We start from the raw sequence: 18,385 nt of genomic DNA on the forward strand, positions 1-18,385 counted from the left end.
CCTTATCTTTACATCCAATCCCGCGATAGGATAATCCAAATATTTTTGGATAGAGGCTCTCACAGAGGAAGGGATGTGAGTCACTTCATGTCAGTTTCTCCAAATTGTTCCTATTCCATTGGGGTTGGGGCAGGATGAGTAGGATAGAAGGGAAAAGTGTAGGGGGAGGCATCATGATAGAGTATCAAGTTGAAAGCAGCCTCAGTGGGTGTAGTCCAACCCATACATGAGAAAGAATTACTTCTGTAATGTCCCTGAGTGGTCATTCAGCCCTAGCTTGAAGACTTACAGTGAGGAGGAATCCCTCCCCAGGGATTATCTCCCCAGACAGCTCACTCTACCTTCGGACTGCTGTTATTATTAGGAAATGGGGAAAAAGTCTAAACTTGACTTTTTTCTGCTTCCACCCATTGTTCCCAGTTGTCGCCTGGGTCCATGCAGAACAAATCTGATCTTCTAAAAGGCTGCCTTTTAAATACTTTAGGGTAGATGTCATGTCTCTTTGTCAAAGTCACTCAGGTGTAACTGTAAGTTGAAAACTGTCTACACACACACACACAGAGGAATGGAAAGAAGGCACATGTCTTGAAACTTCACGTTGGTATTTTGCTGCAAGTTTATCTTTGGTCACAAACTCTCTGAGCCTGAGTTTCCCTCATTTGTAAAATGAAGGAATTGATCTGAATGACGTCTAAGTTCCCTTCCAGCTCTAAATTTATGATCCCATGACTATATGTATAGTCAGTAGAAGTGATTGACTAAAAGTAGATCTGGCTATGAGATAACCAGATGTTGTACCAGGTAAGGCTGAAAAGAAGCCAACATACCCTACTGCTATATTTATACTATTAGGGGGAAATAAATAGGCTTATTTCCTAGAATGGTGGCAAAACCTGTGTGGAAACAATATTTTGGTTTCTGCCTAGGGAAGGGGAGTGGGAAGAAGAGGGGGGCCGGGGGGCACAAGGATGTGTGGGCCTTTTAAATATCTGTCCATCTCTAAGTAATTGTCTACAAACTGATATGAGAAATGTAAAAGAAATGTTGGAAAAGTATTTTTTTTCTTTTTAAGCTATGCACCAGATTACTATGACTGGGGACCACAGACTAATAGTTTCATGGCACAAATAGGATCACAACAAGATTCGACGTTGGATCCCGACAAATCCAGCAATGGGTAGCTTCTGTTAACAACAGGATTACAGAATTTTACTCCACAGTGACAAGTTTCAGAAAAACAAGCTTGGGGACAGCTGGATGTTTAGGGCACTGTCACATGAGAAATAAATAGGATTGAACTTTGTTGATTGCTCCAGTGGGACTAAGCAATAATTTAGGTGGATAAAACTTTAGTTAGTACTAAAGAAATGAGCCTGGCTATTTCCCTAGGCATAATTTAATTTTTTTTTATTTGTACTTTTACAGAAGACATATTTTATATAACTTAAATGATAATGCTAAAGTATGTTAAGGTTCTCTCCCAAGAATTTGTTGATGCAATGTATTTTTTAGTTTGCACAGATATTTTTATGTATAATTCACTTTACAAGTATACAATATATAGTTTAATGTGTCCTATGGCTTGTTATAGATGCATTTCTCAGATGATTAAAATTATTCCAATTTAATTAGAAAGGCATTTGAAAATAGATAACCTTGTTAGATATAGAAACCTTTCTCAGTGCTGCACAGTAGAACCTCATGACTTGATTACCCTAATGTCTACATGTCTAACTAGTTTCCAAGTTCAAAGTTGCAGTTGGATAGACTGTTGCAAGCCTTCTGGACAAATGGCTTTTTCCAAATATAAAAACCCTGGTGGGTGGCTCCTCAAGGAGGATTCAGCCTTTTTTTTTTCTAAGGAGAAAGGCCTTACATTTTGCCCCAAATTTTGTGCTTTTAATAAGGCAAAATGTGCACAAATTAAATGAGAACAAATTAAAACTGACATTAGATGTGCTAACTTACAGTCTTGAACTTTCTCTTCTGTAACCATAAGGATTTTTGCAAAGTTTTCATCCAAATTAGAATCTAACATCCATAAATTCAGGACCTGAGCCTCCTAGGGCTCTTCCACACATCTAATGACTTTTACATTCAATTAGATGCTATAGGTTTCTTAAAGGGGATTTATAACATCCTTAGTACTATAGCTGAAGTCAATTTACTTTGGGCCCCAAATAGTTATAATTCTATCTTAGACCAATGCGGAAAATGTTAATTTATTTGAACTGATTTTAAAAACAAAATAATGAAAATTGATTGTCCAGAAGGTAAGTAGAGTTTATACATGTTACTATGCCTCAGCAAGGGGCACCTTCTAGAGAATTATCTGTCTCTGAGGTGGAAAAACATGCTGCAAAACCAGCTTCATTTGGATAATGCTGCTAATGTTACACACTCCTCTCATGGGTTTTTTTCATTGTAAAAAATCCCTAGGGAATGGAAGACTGTCAGGCATATATCTCACCAACAGGTTAAATAGGCAGGTTTTCTACAGAGCCAAGAGCCAGAGAAAATTCAGATGTTGTATAAAGAGATCATTCCTACTCAGCAAATCTCAAGTCTCAAGGCAATAAAATGGACAAAATGGAAAGAAATTTTATCTTTACTTTTGTTGGGTAAATCCCACCTGCAATACCAAACTGGTCAATGATCCATGGTTTATAATTTCATTCTCCACAAATATTTTCTGCTTAGCAATCCAGATGATTTAAACCTCTAAGATTAATTTCACTTCTGTTGCCTTGATGCTATGTAACTGCCCCATTTAACTGGGACAAAGGTGTCAAACCAAACTATGATGTGGATTTTTCATGTAATTTGAATCCCTTTACCCCATGAAATCCAACATAGTTGTGACTGAGTTGGAGCATTCTAAATTGATGAAGGTCTTTGGACAGAAAGGAAACCTCCATTGATCAGTTCTACCTTCTCAAAAATATTTCAGATTTTGACATCAAAATCTTAATTTTCCCAATAGCCTTAAAAATGACCTGTCACTGTTTTTCTGTCTTTGAAGCCGATTATGGATTCTTCTCTGCAGTAAAAAGGTCTCTGGGCTTCTTTTTCTTTTGTGTAAGGTAAAAGGTAGGGGAGGGGGAATTGGCAAATATAAACTCAAAACTTCTACCAGCTCTCATCCTTTAGTGTTCTAGAAGAACTCTTTTTAATTAAGCTTTCATGTAGGCTCTGTAGAATACTTTCCTTATCATTAGGACAGCTAAATATATTCATTCAAATTGGATCTATGATCTCATTGATGTGGCTGATGTGGGTTGCAACATGCCTGCCTGTCCTGTAAAACACCTGTTCATGGCCTCCCATAAGTTTGTCAGAGAGGGTCCATTCATCATGCCAGACCTTTCTCACATTCTCTTGGTATCATGAGGATACCATGAAGTCCATGGGCTACTTGTCAGTTATCACACTCAACACATGACCAGCCCACCTTCTGTTTTGATCATATATTTCTTTGATGGTATCCTTTGCTGCAGAGTAAATAAATTTAAAGTATTTTAATATGAAAAAAACATATCAAATCATATTACTAAAACCAAGTAATGATCACAGCCTTATGCTATAATCTAAAAACATTGCTTATACTTTTATGATTTTAGGCATAGAAATTTGAAATGCTCATTATGTCACCACTGCAAGCCATAATTTACCTTTATATTAAAGCTGCTAATATTTCATGAAGATGAATTGGGGAAGAGGGAGATAGTGATGCACTTGGTGTCTACTTAATATACTTTGTGTCTTAACTTTTGTTTCTGTAGTAATGTCAAAACAATGACAAAACCCAAGTCTTGTAAATGCACACCTGCATATGAAATGTCTCAATTAACTTGGAATCTGTACTTGAATGTACCAAAATGCAATCTCTTTTTCTCTGCTAGTAAACGAGTATGCATACATTTCTGAAAGACACAGGGGTGGGAGGAAAAATGCAGTTTTCATTTAGCTTCTTAATTTATTTTTGACTGTTAACTATAATGATGAAGCTGCTTAGTCTATAAAATCCTTTAAAAAATACTAAGGAAATTAAAGAAATAATTATACTGGCTCTAAAATATTCCTACAGGCTATATTTGTTTTCTTTGTGTTAAAGCAATATAAGACAAATGCAGAAAATTAAAAGAAGTGGACAATATTTTATTAAAGGTTCTGAGCCAATACATATCAAAGCCTGATATAATACCAAAAGCATATGCTTACAATGCTGTTTTTATATTAGCACACAGAACATAATTTGTTTAACCATTAAAAATATCTATACAGGCACAATAGTTTTCTTCTTCGTAATTAACCTCAGAAGAATTCTATTGTACCTATGTGGCAGACATTTTACTATGGCATTTTATAGATAGCCCATTTTAATTGGGCCAGTTTAGAAACACAGACACAGGCAGTCATAGTGTTTAACACAGTTAGGTCTGAGATATTGCCAAGAAATTTATGCCATAGCAGACAGCATGGACACGTGTTGCATTTGAAAGAATGAATTTAGGTATTGCTAATTACCTAGTACTTAGCACAGTTATCTGGCACATAGTGCGTGCTTACTAAATGATTGCTGACTTACTGGATTTGGGATGTACTTAATATCTATGATGGCTATCAGAATTAGCTTCTTTGATCAGTAACTTCTAAGACTGGGACCAAATTGAAAAGCTTCATCTTACCTTAAAATTAAGTTTGCAGAAATTGTAACTGTCAAATATTAAAAGTTACTCCCTATAAAGGTAAAAAAAACCCAAGCATTCCCATGTCTAAGAGCTCTGTCAAAAAGGAGTGCTACAAGAAATACAATCTAATTTCCGACAATAAAGTCAAATTTATTTTAAATTTATATGGGTCTATGTATTTGAAATTATATTGACAATGCCAATAAAAGATACTTGATAAAAGTCCTGTGCATGTACTCCTTTCTTGCTAAACCACCATGAGAAAACAGAAACCTGTAAAAGATACAACTTGAGAAACAAATACATTTGTATTATATTCTTCCAGTCTTTCTACATCATAAATTAAAATAACATGGGTTTAGAAAAAGTAACAGCACAACTAAGACAACATTTCAATTCTACTATTTGGGATAGTAGACCTTATGTAAGGACAAATCATCACTTTCATCTCTTTAGTCTGGAAAGATGAAATCTGAAAAGGAATATGATGCCCTTAGAATGAGGTATGGTTGTATCCACATTTATGAGATTATAGATCAAAGTACTGAAGTAAATACCCCTTCAGTTTGGAAAGATAATTTTCCTTAAGTCTAGGTCTGACTATGTCACCCCCCCAACTCAATAAACTTCAATGACTCCCTATGATCTTTAGGGGCAAATATACATTTGTTTGGCCCTTCATAATCTAGCCCCTAGCATTCCGGTCTTATTATACATTACTCTCCTTCCTACACCCTACAGTATGGCCAAACCCACTCCTCTCTGTTCCTCCCCTAGAAGTCTCCCTCTCCCATCTCCATATTTTTGCACTGGCCATACCTCATGCCTTGAATGCACTCCCTCCTCACTTTACCACCTCATAGACTCTTTTACTTCCATTGAGAACCACCTCCAGTTCTACCTGAAGTCTTTCCTGATCCCCTCAGTTGTTTGTGCCTTCCCTTCCCAAACCACCTTATACTTTGTATTTGCACATACTTCTATATCATCTCCCTTAAGGAATGGTTTTTGAAGGCAGGGACTCTGTCATTTTTGCCTTTGTATCACCAGTGCCTAGCACAGTACTTGGCATATAGTAAGTACTTTATGTTTACTATCTGAAAAAAGAGATGTCCATAAAATAACAAAGAATAAACTTACACGTTAAATAAAGAGAAAGAAGTCAGTTTCTTCCCTCTTTCCATGAAATGTAAATTCTTGCCTTCACTTTCGGACTCGGCTCTGCTTGATCCTTGCACTAATCCTAGTTCTGGATACAAGCGGAGAGCCTGTTAGGAACCTAGCCTCAAGAAAAGGTTAGGTCATTGTTAAAGGATTGGGGATTTAGACACAGAAGGGAGTCAGAGTCCATTTAGTTTAACCTCATGATGACCTAAGATCACAGAGGTAGTAAATCTCAGAAATGGGATTTGAATCCAGGTCTTCTGACCTCAGAGGTGGTGTCCGGTCCACATTTTTAAAAAATCCAAAACATTCTAATAGTCCTCTGCCTCCTTACCATGAAGCAAGACATGTTTCATTATCTGTTCAGTAGGACCTTCATCAGTTTTTTACAATTGACATGGTGGTCTTCTTTTCCTGTTTTATAGAGAAAGGCAGGGGCTTTGGAAATCAGATGACCTGGATTTTAGTGCTGGATTCTGCTACTCAGGACTTCTGTTGTTCAGTCATTTCAGCTGTGTCCAACTCTTTGTTATCCCATTTGGGGTTTTCTTGGCAAAGATACTGGAGTGGTTTGCCATTTCCTTCTCCAACTCATTTGACAGACAAAGAAACTGAGGCAAACAGGCTTAAGTGACTTGTCCAGGGTCACACAGCTAGCATCTGAGACCAAATTTGAAGTCAGGAAGACAAGTCTTCCCGACTCCCGGCTCAGCACTCTATCCACTGCTCCACTCAGGTGTCCACTATTACCTCTGTAACATTGTTCAAATTATTTCATTTCCCTGGGTCTGTTTCCCCATCTGTAAAATTAAGAGGTTCCAGCTTAAATGTTTATGATCTCGGTTCTGATTCTGCTTTCCATTATTGAACACTACCCAGGACCAGGAACCACTACTGATCTGGCAGTACTTTGTACAAGATAGGTGATCCATAGATTTGTTGAACCTATGACCAGCACTTGTGTCCAATTTCTTTTTCCAACAGCCAAGTTTCACTGGGGCTCTTTCAGAAGATTTAGATGGGTACTCAATATGCACTCTGACTGTGCTAAGCGGATATATTCCTTTTGGCAAGCACCATTCCCTTCCACTTATACTCCAGCCCAAATTTTTCCATTTGGATCTCCACTACTTATTCACCAACTTTACTTGAAAACTCTAAATTCCACATTGAGCAGATATGCCTATAACTTGTTTATGCTCCCTAGGTAGAACCCTTGATAGCACACCGCCCCTCCCTTGCTACCTCTGCAGTACTCACATGCCCTGTTGAGTCCTGAGGATACCCACATTTCTATTGCCTAGAATCCGAATTCAATCATTTCCATGGATCTACTTTAGCCTCTCCCTTTCCCTCACTTAGGCTTACATCTAAGAGCTCATATGAAACAACTCTGGGACTCATAAAATACCTGTATTACTTTTCTTTGGGGAATAAATTTGCAAAACTTGCTACCTCAAAAGGTGGTAAACAAATTATTAGTCATAAAAAAAGACTGAATTCATGGAAAACTACACAGCCATACTAAGAGGAAATAAGAATATTAAAGATGTAACTAATTTCTGAAGTTTAGGCTTTATCTTGACAATATTGTTACTATCTTCATCAATGTCACAGCTACTCAAGACCCGGAAAAGAAAGTTCTTGCCCCCAAAGTCCTTGAATCTATCAAAGAGAATATCGGAAAGAGATATGTTTTTATCAGCAGAAACTAAAGAATTTGCTGCCATACCCTAAGAATCATGAAACAATTACTTCTGACTTGCAGGTGAAACCTATATATGTTATCTTTCCTGTGAAAGTGGAAACTCCTTGAGAACAGGTACTCTCTGCTTTTCTATTTGTATCCACAGTGCTTTGCACATAATAAGTGCTTAATAAATGCTTTTTGATTCATTGATTTATCTTTTCAAAAACCAATGAAAATTGTCACATAAGGAATAACAGTAAGTTTTGTCTTATTAGCCAGAATCAAATAAGGAGTGAAGTAGCAAGTGGCAAAAGGAGCTAACATTTGAGTTTTTGACAGAGGATATAATAGAGGATAATCCTACCCTTCCACAAAATGTCATTTTAGATGGATCATATTTCTGAGACATGGTAGCTCTTATGCATAAGCATTATGCCTTTTTAATGACTCAAAAGATGGAAAAATAACTGTCTGAATAGCTTTTATGTGAAATATTAACTCAATATTCCTCCATGCTCCATGACAATTTTGTTTCCTCAAAATTTTTATTATACCGTTTTAAAAACTGGTGCTAATGTAATATTACACATATTTTCTGGAAGCCATTAAGGGGAAAAAAATATTTGTCTCAAAAAAAAATCTTTTAAACACAAGAAACACTGCAGAAACATTTACTTTAATTCAAATTTTACAGAATCAAGTGGAAACAACAGCAAATAATACAGTATCATGTTCAAAATTAAAGGTGTTGTATACTCATGGCAGAATTGTACAAGCTTTGTGATTTATCATACACATAAATGGTGCAAATTTAGGTACTTCAGCTATGAGGTTTATTGTGAATATCTTAAATTTTCACATAGACTACTAAGTGCTGCTGATGAAATTTAATACTTTTTTTTAAACTCAAAATTATATCCAAAGTTAAAAATATGGCACAATATTTCATATATGCCCAGCAATCATAACATGACTATTAGATAGATCACAATGCTAAATGCCAAAATAAAATGTTTTGATTTATCGAGTTTCTAAACTGCGTAAGGTTTTTACTATTTATTTAATTCACCTCAAAAAATGGTCGAGGATCCCCAAATCTAAAATTTACAGTAATGTTGACATAGACGCCACTCAAAAAAGTAACAAACTCAAGTCAAGGGAAGAGGCCTATTTTCCCTTCCTTTCACATTTTTATTACTTTATCAACTGGTACAATCATTTCTGTCAGTTATACCATCAGGGCAGTATTTTTTATTGTTATGAAACAAAATAAAAGGCTGAACTTAGGCAAGCATATGCTTTAGAAAATGGTATATAATCAACAATGCTGTCAATTCATTATAGAACTAAGCAACAAAAGGCATTAGACAATTGCCTGACTTGTGAGTTGAAAAAAAAAACCATGTCATTCGGTTCACAGAAAAGATTCTCACAGGCAGCATATACCAGTAACATAGTCTCCTAAAAATAAACATAGCCAAGTGAACGCCGTCTCCACATTATTTTCCAATGACAAACTACCATGTTTCATGTATTTTTCTGCTGATAAGTAAAATTTAGAAAGTAACTTTCTACAACTAGAAAGGTGTAAACGCTTTCATTTCCAAAAACTCTGACATATATACCTGGCCCTTTTTAAAAGACTGAAACAAACCACAGGAATTAAGAAGGGTAATTGCTCGTAATAAGCAAGGATTCACACATCTCCCCCCCCCATTAAGAGATCCTGACATAACATTCCTAAAAAAGAAACTGATCTTAAAGATTACTGTACTAAGGCAATAAAAATGTGGTATCAGGTTAAATTAGGCTTTGAGCAATAGCTTACAGAGAACTGATGTTGATTATCTGGAATACTTAAATCAACAAAATTATTAATGTATTCAGTTTTCAAAGAAGCTTGCCTTAAATTTTTTTTCCATATGCAATACTTTCAGTACTAAAAGAAATGGCTGCAATCAAATCTATCCATTTATAATAAAATTAAATACCACTGTCAGTTGTCAAGTGATTCTATAAAAATTGGGTTTGGAAAAGAAATGAGTCCAGTACAATTTCACCCCTCAGGTATAAGGGTCCAATGGTGGAGCAAAATTTAATTTTAAACAATTGGTTCCACTATATCATTATTAAACACATTTCAGACTTTGGCAGGCTAAAGTATGCGCTTAAGGGCACTTGTTATTCACTCGGTAAAAAATTGAAGGTCTAATACACAAAAACTTTAGGGCTCTTACCTGCGTTACTACCACACATATACAAACTTCCACACTGAACACCAACATTACAACTACCAAAGTTTTAAAAATTATCAAATAGCTAATCCTGCACAAGGGTACTTTAATTCTGGATTTAAAAAATGAAAGTTCTTTACTTCTGAGTGGTGTGGTGGCATAATGTCCAAGTTGACCACACAAAGTATCACATATATACAGTGAATTTATATATTCTTATTAGCATGTTTAAATAATCTACCTAAGAAAGTTAGGCTGAGAGTAGTTAGGGGATTGCATAGATATTTTTTTTGAAAATAAAGGTTTTTTAAATGGTTTTTCTTTTTCTATTTAAAACAAATTTTTGGCCTGTAACATCTGAAAACAACATTATAGATTTACATAATCCCAACAGAATCTGCTTCGAGAAGTTACCTGCTAGATGCATATTTCTACTCTAATGAAGGATATGCAATATCTTTTTTCTTTAAGGAAAGGGAAATGTACACATCTGTGTCTTGGTCACAAGTTGGGCAATTTTTTTTTAAAGATAATGTTTAGGTTCTAAGAATAAGAAAACTCTTGGACCAACTAAACAGACACAGAAATGGTTGGGAATCAGAAAGCATGTGTCCAGCTCTATCAGAGGAAGTTCCCTTATATCAATGAAGAGAAAAAGCAAATAGGAGGACCTTCAATACACTTAAGAAATTCCTTGAATTACACATTTGAAAGACTGTCTGTTATGTTTATTATTCTGCAGGAGAAACAAACGAATTAACACAAAGCTAGGCACAAGTGTAAAGCAAAAGTAAGGGGAAAAGACATGGAAAAACTTATCACACACACAAAAAAGAAAAACATCACAGTATCAGCATTTTTCTTTACTAAGTACGATATTTGTTCCCTAGTTCTTTTTCCCATCATAGGGAATTATAACAATGCTATTAGATGGCTACATAATTAAAATTAGACAATTGCCTGGGAATAACAAGACAACAAAATGAGAAAAATAAACTCTAAATAAAAAGTGGCACACTAGAAATATTCAATAGATGAAAAAATACATGAAATTAAACAGCAAATCAATATAATTTACATGTTCCAAAACTATATACTTCATTTATAAATAGCTCTAATTGATAATTTCCTATTTTAAGGATCATAAATATTCAAGTTGGTATCTGAATGTTTCCTTCAAGAGTTCAAATTCTTGAAGGTCAGGAAGATCAGTCTCATTTTGCTGAATGTCCAAGACCAAAAGTCTTTACACAATTATTTTATGGTTACCTTTAACAAGTGTGTGAAAGTCTTTATTATCTACTGTTTTTCAATAAAACTTTAAAATTCTGCAACTCTATTACACTTGTGGAGAGTCTGTAAGAAAAAAGAATATGTGTATTAGCAGAAGTGTGATGCATAGCTATTTAAAATTGAAATTTTAATTAGTTAACATAAAATTTAACATAATATTAAAATAGGATTATATCCTATACAGACCTGTTTAGAAAAGTAAAATTCTTCATGTAGCAATTTAATTTACAGATGAAACTGCCACTTTACAAAGAGTTTTAAAAGAGATTATTCAAAGTTGACAAAAACTCAAGAGTTGCATCTCTGTATTTACTATTTTCTGGTGGCAAATTAAGAGTCAGCTCAATTATTTATACTATGGGGAAGAAAGCTATAGAAAATACAAAACAGTAGGGAAGTTGAAATCATTTACATTTAACTTTTAAGGCACTGCAGGGTTTGTCTGTTTGTTTGTTTGTTTTAGCCTCCTATTAAAATGATCGTTCCCTGAGTAAACACCAACTGGCAGTATGAGAAAGCTGCCTGTGAAACACGAGACCTGGCAAGGGAAAAGGCAGGCTAGGGCTAAAGCCTTGCAACAAATGATGCACACAAACCAGATAATCACCAAACGGGGGTTCTCTACTGACTCCTTACTAAAGTACAAACACTTTTGTCAGCCAAGACCTTCTAGAACCTGGCCTTTTACCTTTCTGGCCTCATCCCATATTATTCCTTTCCTCACACTCTATGCTCTAAAGGGGTTTTACTCTTTGCTCCCAAACCATAATCTGTGCTTTTCCACCTCTCCTTTACTCTCAGTGTTCCCTACATCTGGAAACATATCCTTCTTCTTGCAAGGCCAATAAGAAAACATGGGGTGGGAAGCCCCTAGTATTTAAACCTCTGGTATAGAGGCTGAACTGGCTACCTGGAGGAGGATGCAGTTGCCTTATTTCCCAAGTTGGCAGGTGAGGGAAGGGAGGTTCAGACTGGGGAGAAGGCCTTCAGAGCAGTAGTACTTATGCTGGATGATGGTGACAGAAGAGAGGAGAGCATTAGACCATCAACCCACCATCCCAGAATGACCCACCAGGCCTAACTAGCACCTGGTTAGCAAGAATAATTTGTTAAAAGAGGAAACTACCTTTCCATATTTCTCCTTCCTTTCAGAGCCAAACTCCAATAAAAAGCTGCCACATTCTGCTTTGATTTCCTCTTTTTTTCTCAATTCTTTATCTGGCTTCTGACCTCACTACCAAATTTAATTTTTTCTCTCCAAAATTACCAACAATATTCTAACTTCCAAATCAGATAAGGCTTTAAAAAAATTGTTCATCTTTTGGATGAATTGGTAGTTTTTTATAGCAATGATTCTCCTAAAAACTGTGGACACTGAAGTATCCTGCTACGGTGTCCTCCAGCTTGTTCTTCCACATGTCTACTTCTCCAGTCTTCTTTGCGGGATTATCATACATGGTTGGCCTGCCCTCTCACTACAGGTGTCTTTCAAGACTCTATGTTAGGTACTCTTTTATATACTTTCTATACACTTTCTTGATGATCTCATCAAGTTGCATCAGTTCAAAGACCTATTTGAGAAAAATTTTCAACTCAAAAGAATATGTAAGTGATTGTTGGTAAATCAAAATAAATTAATAAAATTTAAAAAAAACCCCAAAGACCTATTTGCACATGATTCCCAGCTCTATATATCCAGGGACATCTTTGAGCTCCAGTCTCCCCATCAATCACTGACTGCTGGATAACTCCAAATGGAGGGCCCACTAGGCTCTCAGTCTCAACATGTCAAATTAATCAAGTATTTTTAAGCAGACACTATATGCTAGGTACTGTTCTAGTACAAAAAAAATGAAATAATCCCTATAAAGTTAATACATAAATATGTATGTATGTATACACAGAAGAGCTAAAATACAAGGTGGTTTGGGAAGGACAGCAAGAGTAATTAGGGTAATAAGGAAAGGCTTCATGCAAAATATCGTGCCTAAACTTCATCTTAAAGGAAGAAAGGGACTCTATGAGGTTGAGTGGGAGTACAGTTCCATACATGGGACAGCCAGTGCAAAGGCACGGAGGAAAGAGATTAGTGTGTTATAAAAGCAACAGGGAGAAAATCAATTTAACTAGACCACGTGGCACAGGAAGGGATAATGTCCACTGAGGATGGAAAGACAAGTTGAGGCCAGGCTGTGAAGAGCTTTAAAAGCTAAACAGAGAAGTTTATGTTTTATCCTACAGGCAAGAAGAAGCCACTGGAATTGAATGAGTAAAAGAGCTACATGGCTGGATCTGTACTTCAAGAAAATTCTTTGACAGCTGTATATAGGACGGACTACAGTGTGGGGAGGCTTGAGATAAGGAGACCAATTGGGGAACTTGCAATAATCTAGGGGAGAGGTACTGATAAATTAAAGTGTGGGTTGAGTGAGCACGGAGAAGGGGCTGGACACAAGACACTTTATGACGATAAAAACAGTAAGATTTATCAACTCATGTATATGTGGGATGAGGGAAAGTGAGACATCCAGGATGATGCCTAGATATGAACCTGAGACACTGAAAGGATTGTAGTACCTTTGACAGAAATAGTGAAATTTGGAAGAGGGAAGGGTTTAGGGTAGGATTCTTAACCATTTTTGTGTCAAAGACCCCTCCAGACAACTGGTGAAGCTTATAGATCCCTTCTTAGAATGTTTTTAAAAATATAAAATAAAATACATAGGATTACAAAGGAATCTAATTACATTAAATACATTTATCAGATATTCAAAATAATTCTTGGAACCCAGCTTAACAACCCCTGAATACAGGCAGAAGAGAGGCCTAAGACAGAACCTTGGAATACGCCAAAATCAGGTGGCACAATGTGGATGATGCACCAGCAAAGAGCACTGAGAAAAACCAGACAAGAGAAAGCAAACCAGGAGAGAATACAGTATCACAAAAGCCCAGAGAGAAATGAATATCCATGAGGAAATATTGGTCGATAGTGTCAAATGCAGCAGATAGTTTTGAGAATGAACTTACCACTCTTTCCCTTAAACTCACCATTCTTCTCCAAACTTTTCTACTTTTGGTTGCGTGCTTTATCTTTCTTCTAGTCACTCAAGTTCACAACTTCCACATCATTCTCCCCTTCCCTCTCCATAACTAATCAATCTGCCACATCAAAACAATTCTTCCCTACCACATCTCTTGCATTCATCTTCTTCTCTCCATGTGGCCAACATCTTATTTCAGGCCCTTGCCACCTTTTGCCCAGACTATTTCCACTGCCTCTAAACTGGATTCCTGGCAAGTCTTACCCTTCTCTCCAATCTGTCCTCAACAGAGCAGGCAAAATAATTTCCTTAAAGCAGTCTGGCTGTCAATATGATAAAACAGGAAAATGATAAATGTTGGAGATGTGGGGAAATTGGAACACTAATGCATTGTTGGAGTTGTGAAATGATCCAACCATTTTGGAGAGCAATTTGGAACTATGCCCAAAGGGCTATAAAAATATGTATACCCTTTGACCCAGCAATATCACTTCTAAAGCTGTATACCAAAGAGATCATAAAAATAAGAAAAGGACCCACATGTACAAAAATATTTATAGCAGCTCTTTCAGTGGTGGCAAAGAATTGGAAATTGAGGGGATATACATTAATTGGAGAATGGCTGAACAAATTGTGGTATATGAATGTAATGGATTACTATTGTGCTATAAGAAATGATAAGCAGGCCAATTTCAGAAAAGCCTGGAAAGACTGGTATGGACTGATGCTGAGTGAAGTGAGCAGAACCAGAAGAATGCTGTATACAATGACAGCCGCTTTGTGTGATGACTAACTTTGATAGACTTAGCCCTTCTCAGCAACGCAAGGATCTAAGACATCCCCAAAAGTCTCATGATGGAAAATGCCTGTGTACAGACTACTTCCCATGCTAAGAATGCATTTCTTTCTCATCTCAACTTCTGAGGATCTGCAGCTTCTTTTTAGAGGCAGTTCACATGCCACTTTCTACAGGAAGCCTTCCCTCACATTCCCCAAAACTGCTGATATTCTCTTCCTCCTTAAAATATATACCTGTTTCCATGTTCAGTTGCCCTAGTATAATGTAACTTGTTTAAGAGCAGAGATTTATTTTTTGTTTCGATTTGTATCCATAATGCCTTACACATAAGAGGTGTTTGACAATAGATGATTTCTGGATTAGACTGGAAGCATCTGCCCCAGTCTACTCTGTCCACTTGACACCTCAGGATATGTCTCAGGATATTTGTCTTTTCCTCCCCAAATGAAGGAACCTTCTTTCTCACTTCTTGACCCATAGTTTTTCTATGACGATTATCTGTATGTCTATGTGGGGAGGGGGATGGAGGCAGGGTGATCTTTGAAAATGTATATAGGAGGCAGCCTGGGGTAGAGAATAAGCCAGGAAGAACAGGATTCAAATCCAGCTTTAAACACTTGCTAGCTGTGTGATCTTGGGCAAGTCATTTAACCTAAGTCCATTTTGTCATCTCTAAATGAAGAGGTGAGCCTCTAAACAAAATTTCACTGGGCTCTAAGGCCCTTCTAGCTTTAACTAGAATCCTGTGATATGACTGTGTGGTGCGTATCAGTGGTAGGCCTCTATACACAGATGTTGTATATGGCAGGCCTCTTGATGTGTGGTGGATCTCTATGTTTATGGGGGGACAGCAGGTCTTTGGATTATGGGGCAGGTATCTACACATGGGGAAGGATTCAGGGCACTTATGTCTCTCTCTGCATTGGTGAGGGAACACAATAAGTGTGGGTATTGCTGCCTTCCATCCTTAGCATCTGGTGGGTTGAGGGGTCCAGGGTAGTAGCAAAAGGAAGGCAATCATACAAAATACAATTAGTTTCCACATGCAAAATATACATGCTGAAGTTTGTAATTCCCTTCCATGACCAACTCTTTCTAGCTTCTTGGTGACTCTGATACTGGGTCTAGAAAAAGTAGCTTAGTTTAAGTTACTTTACTAGAAATTATCATCATTTTTATAGCTCAAACTCATTTAAGAGGTGGTATAAGCAAGATCTGCATTATGAAGAAGATTCTTACCTTCCAAATGCATTTAAAAGAGCAACTATTTCTTGACGAGTGAGTTGAAAACCTTTAGATGGGCTATTCTCTGGAAGATTTTGAATTTCTTTTTCAGAAAACAGTATCTTCAAAGCAGTTCCTAAACCCTGAGTCTAGATGAAATAATATATATTAATTTTATTTTGTATACAGATAAAAAGTATTTACTTAGACTTTTAAGATAAGTTTCAAATCCCCATGACGACATTCAACAAGTTAGTATCTAATGGGATTAATTTTCATTTAATTAACAAGTATAAACTCTACAAAAAGTATACATTTATCTAGCCAACATATTTTAAACTAAATTATAAAAATAAAAAGTGTAAACCAGCAAAGAGGAAAAAGCCAAAACACTAAAAACTTTGCTTTCTACTTTTAATTTACCTACAGGATGAATTTCCCAGGGATAAGCTCAATATAAACACATATAAATAATTTATAAGAAAACAATTATCCTACATACATGCAACTATGTATTTGTATATATGGGCATGTGAATGTGTCTACACACACACACACACACACACACACACACACACACACACACACACAAATTAAACAATTAAAAAACTTTCAGCCTAAAATAGAAAACATTTCTGAATGTAGTCTAGGAGATACATGAAGAACTATGTATTTGAAAATCATACTTGCTTGCTTCAATGTACAATCTTAAAATCACTTTTATAAGCTAGCTCCCCTGCCCAAATGACAATGAAATGCTCATGAGAGTATTATCTAGCTTTAAATTTGTTTCCATTTTAATATTTGTTTGTTTTTTAGTACCTTACTATCTTACATTTGCCCCTATAAAATAGATACCATTAATTTAGTGTCTCGGAATAACTCAAATTTACATAGTACTTTAATGTTAGCAGAGCATTTTACACATTATATCTCATTTAATCTTCAAAACAGCCCTGTGATAGCATTGCCATTATACATATTTTACAAATAAAGCCTTGAGTTAAAGTCTCACTTCACCTACTGAACAGCTTGTGTGACCCCAGGCAAGTCACTTATGTATGTAGGATAATTTCTCTCAATCTCAATTTTTTCATCTGTAAAATGGAGATAATATCTGTAGCCCTTACTTCCCAGGGCTCAGGTAAGGTCCAAATGAAATACTGCATGTAAAGCATTTGGCAAACCTTAAAGCATTAGATAAATGTCAGTTATTATTGTTGTTGTTGTTGTTTTGCTCCAGACCTGTTAATTCCTGGAATGTAAAATGCGCATTCTTCACTACCACCTATCAGTAACTTACCTGCAACTCCACAGTAGAGCTGAAGGGGGCACTCTGAGGCTAAGGAACTTACACAGGGTTACAAAGCTAGGAGACATTAGGGGGCTTCTGAGTACAAGTCTAACCCCCTGTGCACCATGCAAGGCTGCACCATCATAATTATGGCTTTATGACCCTCTGAAAAAAGTAAAGAGAGGGCTTGACATGTTCATAAGGTAGCACTTTGAAACTCGATGAACCTTTTCTTCACTAATACTTGGTTTAAAAAAATAAAGATAGTGGCTAACATTTATATAGTACCTACTATGTGCAAGGCACTATGTTAAGCATTTTTACAATTACTATCTCATTTGATCTTCACAACTCTGCTGAGAGGTAGATGATGTTAACATCCCCATTTTACAGTTGAGGAAACTGAGGCAAACAGAGGTTAAATCACTTGCCCAGGGTCACACAGCAAAAGTATCTGAGGCTAGATTTGAACTCGGGTATTCCTGACTTCAAGCCCAGCACTCTATCCACTGTACCACTTAGCTGCCTAAAAATGACTGAAATGGAATGTTTGAATGACTTTTAATATTTATGTGAAATATAAGAGTAAATTTGTATATATTATGCTTACTAAAAATGTTTTTATGATTTCATTGGCCTAGGTATTACCTATTCCAATCCAGTAGATAGTCTTAATGAATTGTCAGGACTGAAAGACTTTACCTCCTGGTAAGCAACTTCCTTCCCTTAGGGATAATATTCTCCAAAGCTTAGTTAAGGCTTATGCTCTGGTGACAGATACTTTCTTTCTGAACCTACACTCAAAGTCTTTTCCAATTATTAGGACCTGTCAAAACTTATACTTAATTCCCTGGCACAGACCTTTAAGGCTACTTGCTGTATCACAATGAGGCTGCAGAGTAGGGCTTTAGTGGAGATATTTAACAAGTAAATAAATATTTTCCTATTTGTA

General features: G+C 36.3%; 2 protein-coding genes across 2 annotated transcripts in view; one reads left to right on the plus strand and one right to left on the minus strand.

The window, feature by feature from the left end:
- The window catches only part of GPR137B (G protein-coupled receptor 137B), a 103,593-nt gene extending 98,680 nt beyond the window's left edge, over positions 1-4,913 (plus strand). Inside the window, 1 exon segment of the mRNA XM_078156249.1 lies at positions 1,073-4,913. Within this exon segment, the coding sequence (XP_078012375.1) occupies positions 1,073-1,181 (109 nt within the window). The 3' untranslated portion in view covers positions 1,182-4,913.
- A 3,289-nt stretch (positions 4,914-8,202) lies between these two features.
- ERO1B (endoplasmic reticulum oxidoreductase 1 beta) overlaps positions 8,203-18,385 on the minus strand; it is a 60,797-nt gene continuing 50,614 nt past the window's right edge. The window contains exons 15-16 of the mRNA XM_021000418.2: positions 16,155-16,288; positions 8,203-11,135 (exon numbers count right to left, since the gene is read on the minus strand). Coding sequence (XP_020856077.1) covers positions 11,075-11,135; positions 16,155-16,288 — 195 coding nt within the window. The 3' untranslated portion in view covers positions 8,203-11,074. The remainder of the gene's footprint in view (positions 11,136-16,154; positions 16,289-18,385) is intronic.

This window comes from Phascolarctos cinereus, unplaced genomic scaffold (assembly GCF_003287225.1).
Source record: "Phascolarctos cinereus isolate Bilbo 61053 unplaced genomic scaffold, phaCin_HiC Scaffold_5;HRSCAF=322, whole genome shotgun sequence".
NCBI lineage: Eukaryota > Metazoa > Chordata > Mammalia > Diprotodontia > Phascolarctidae > Phascolarctos > Phascolarctos cinereus.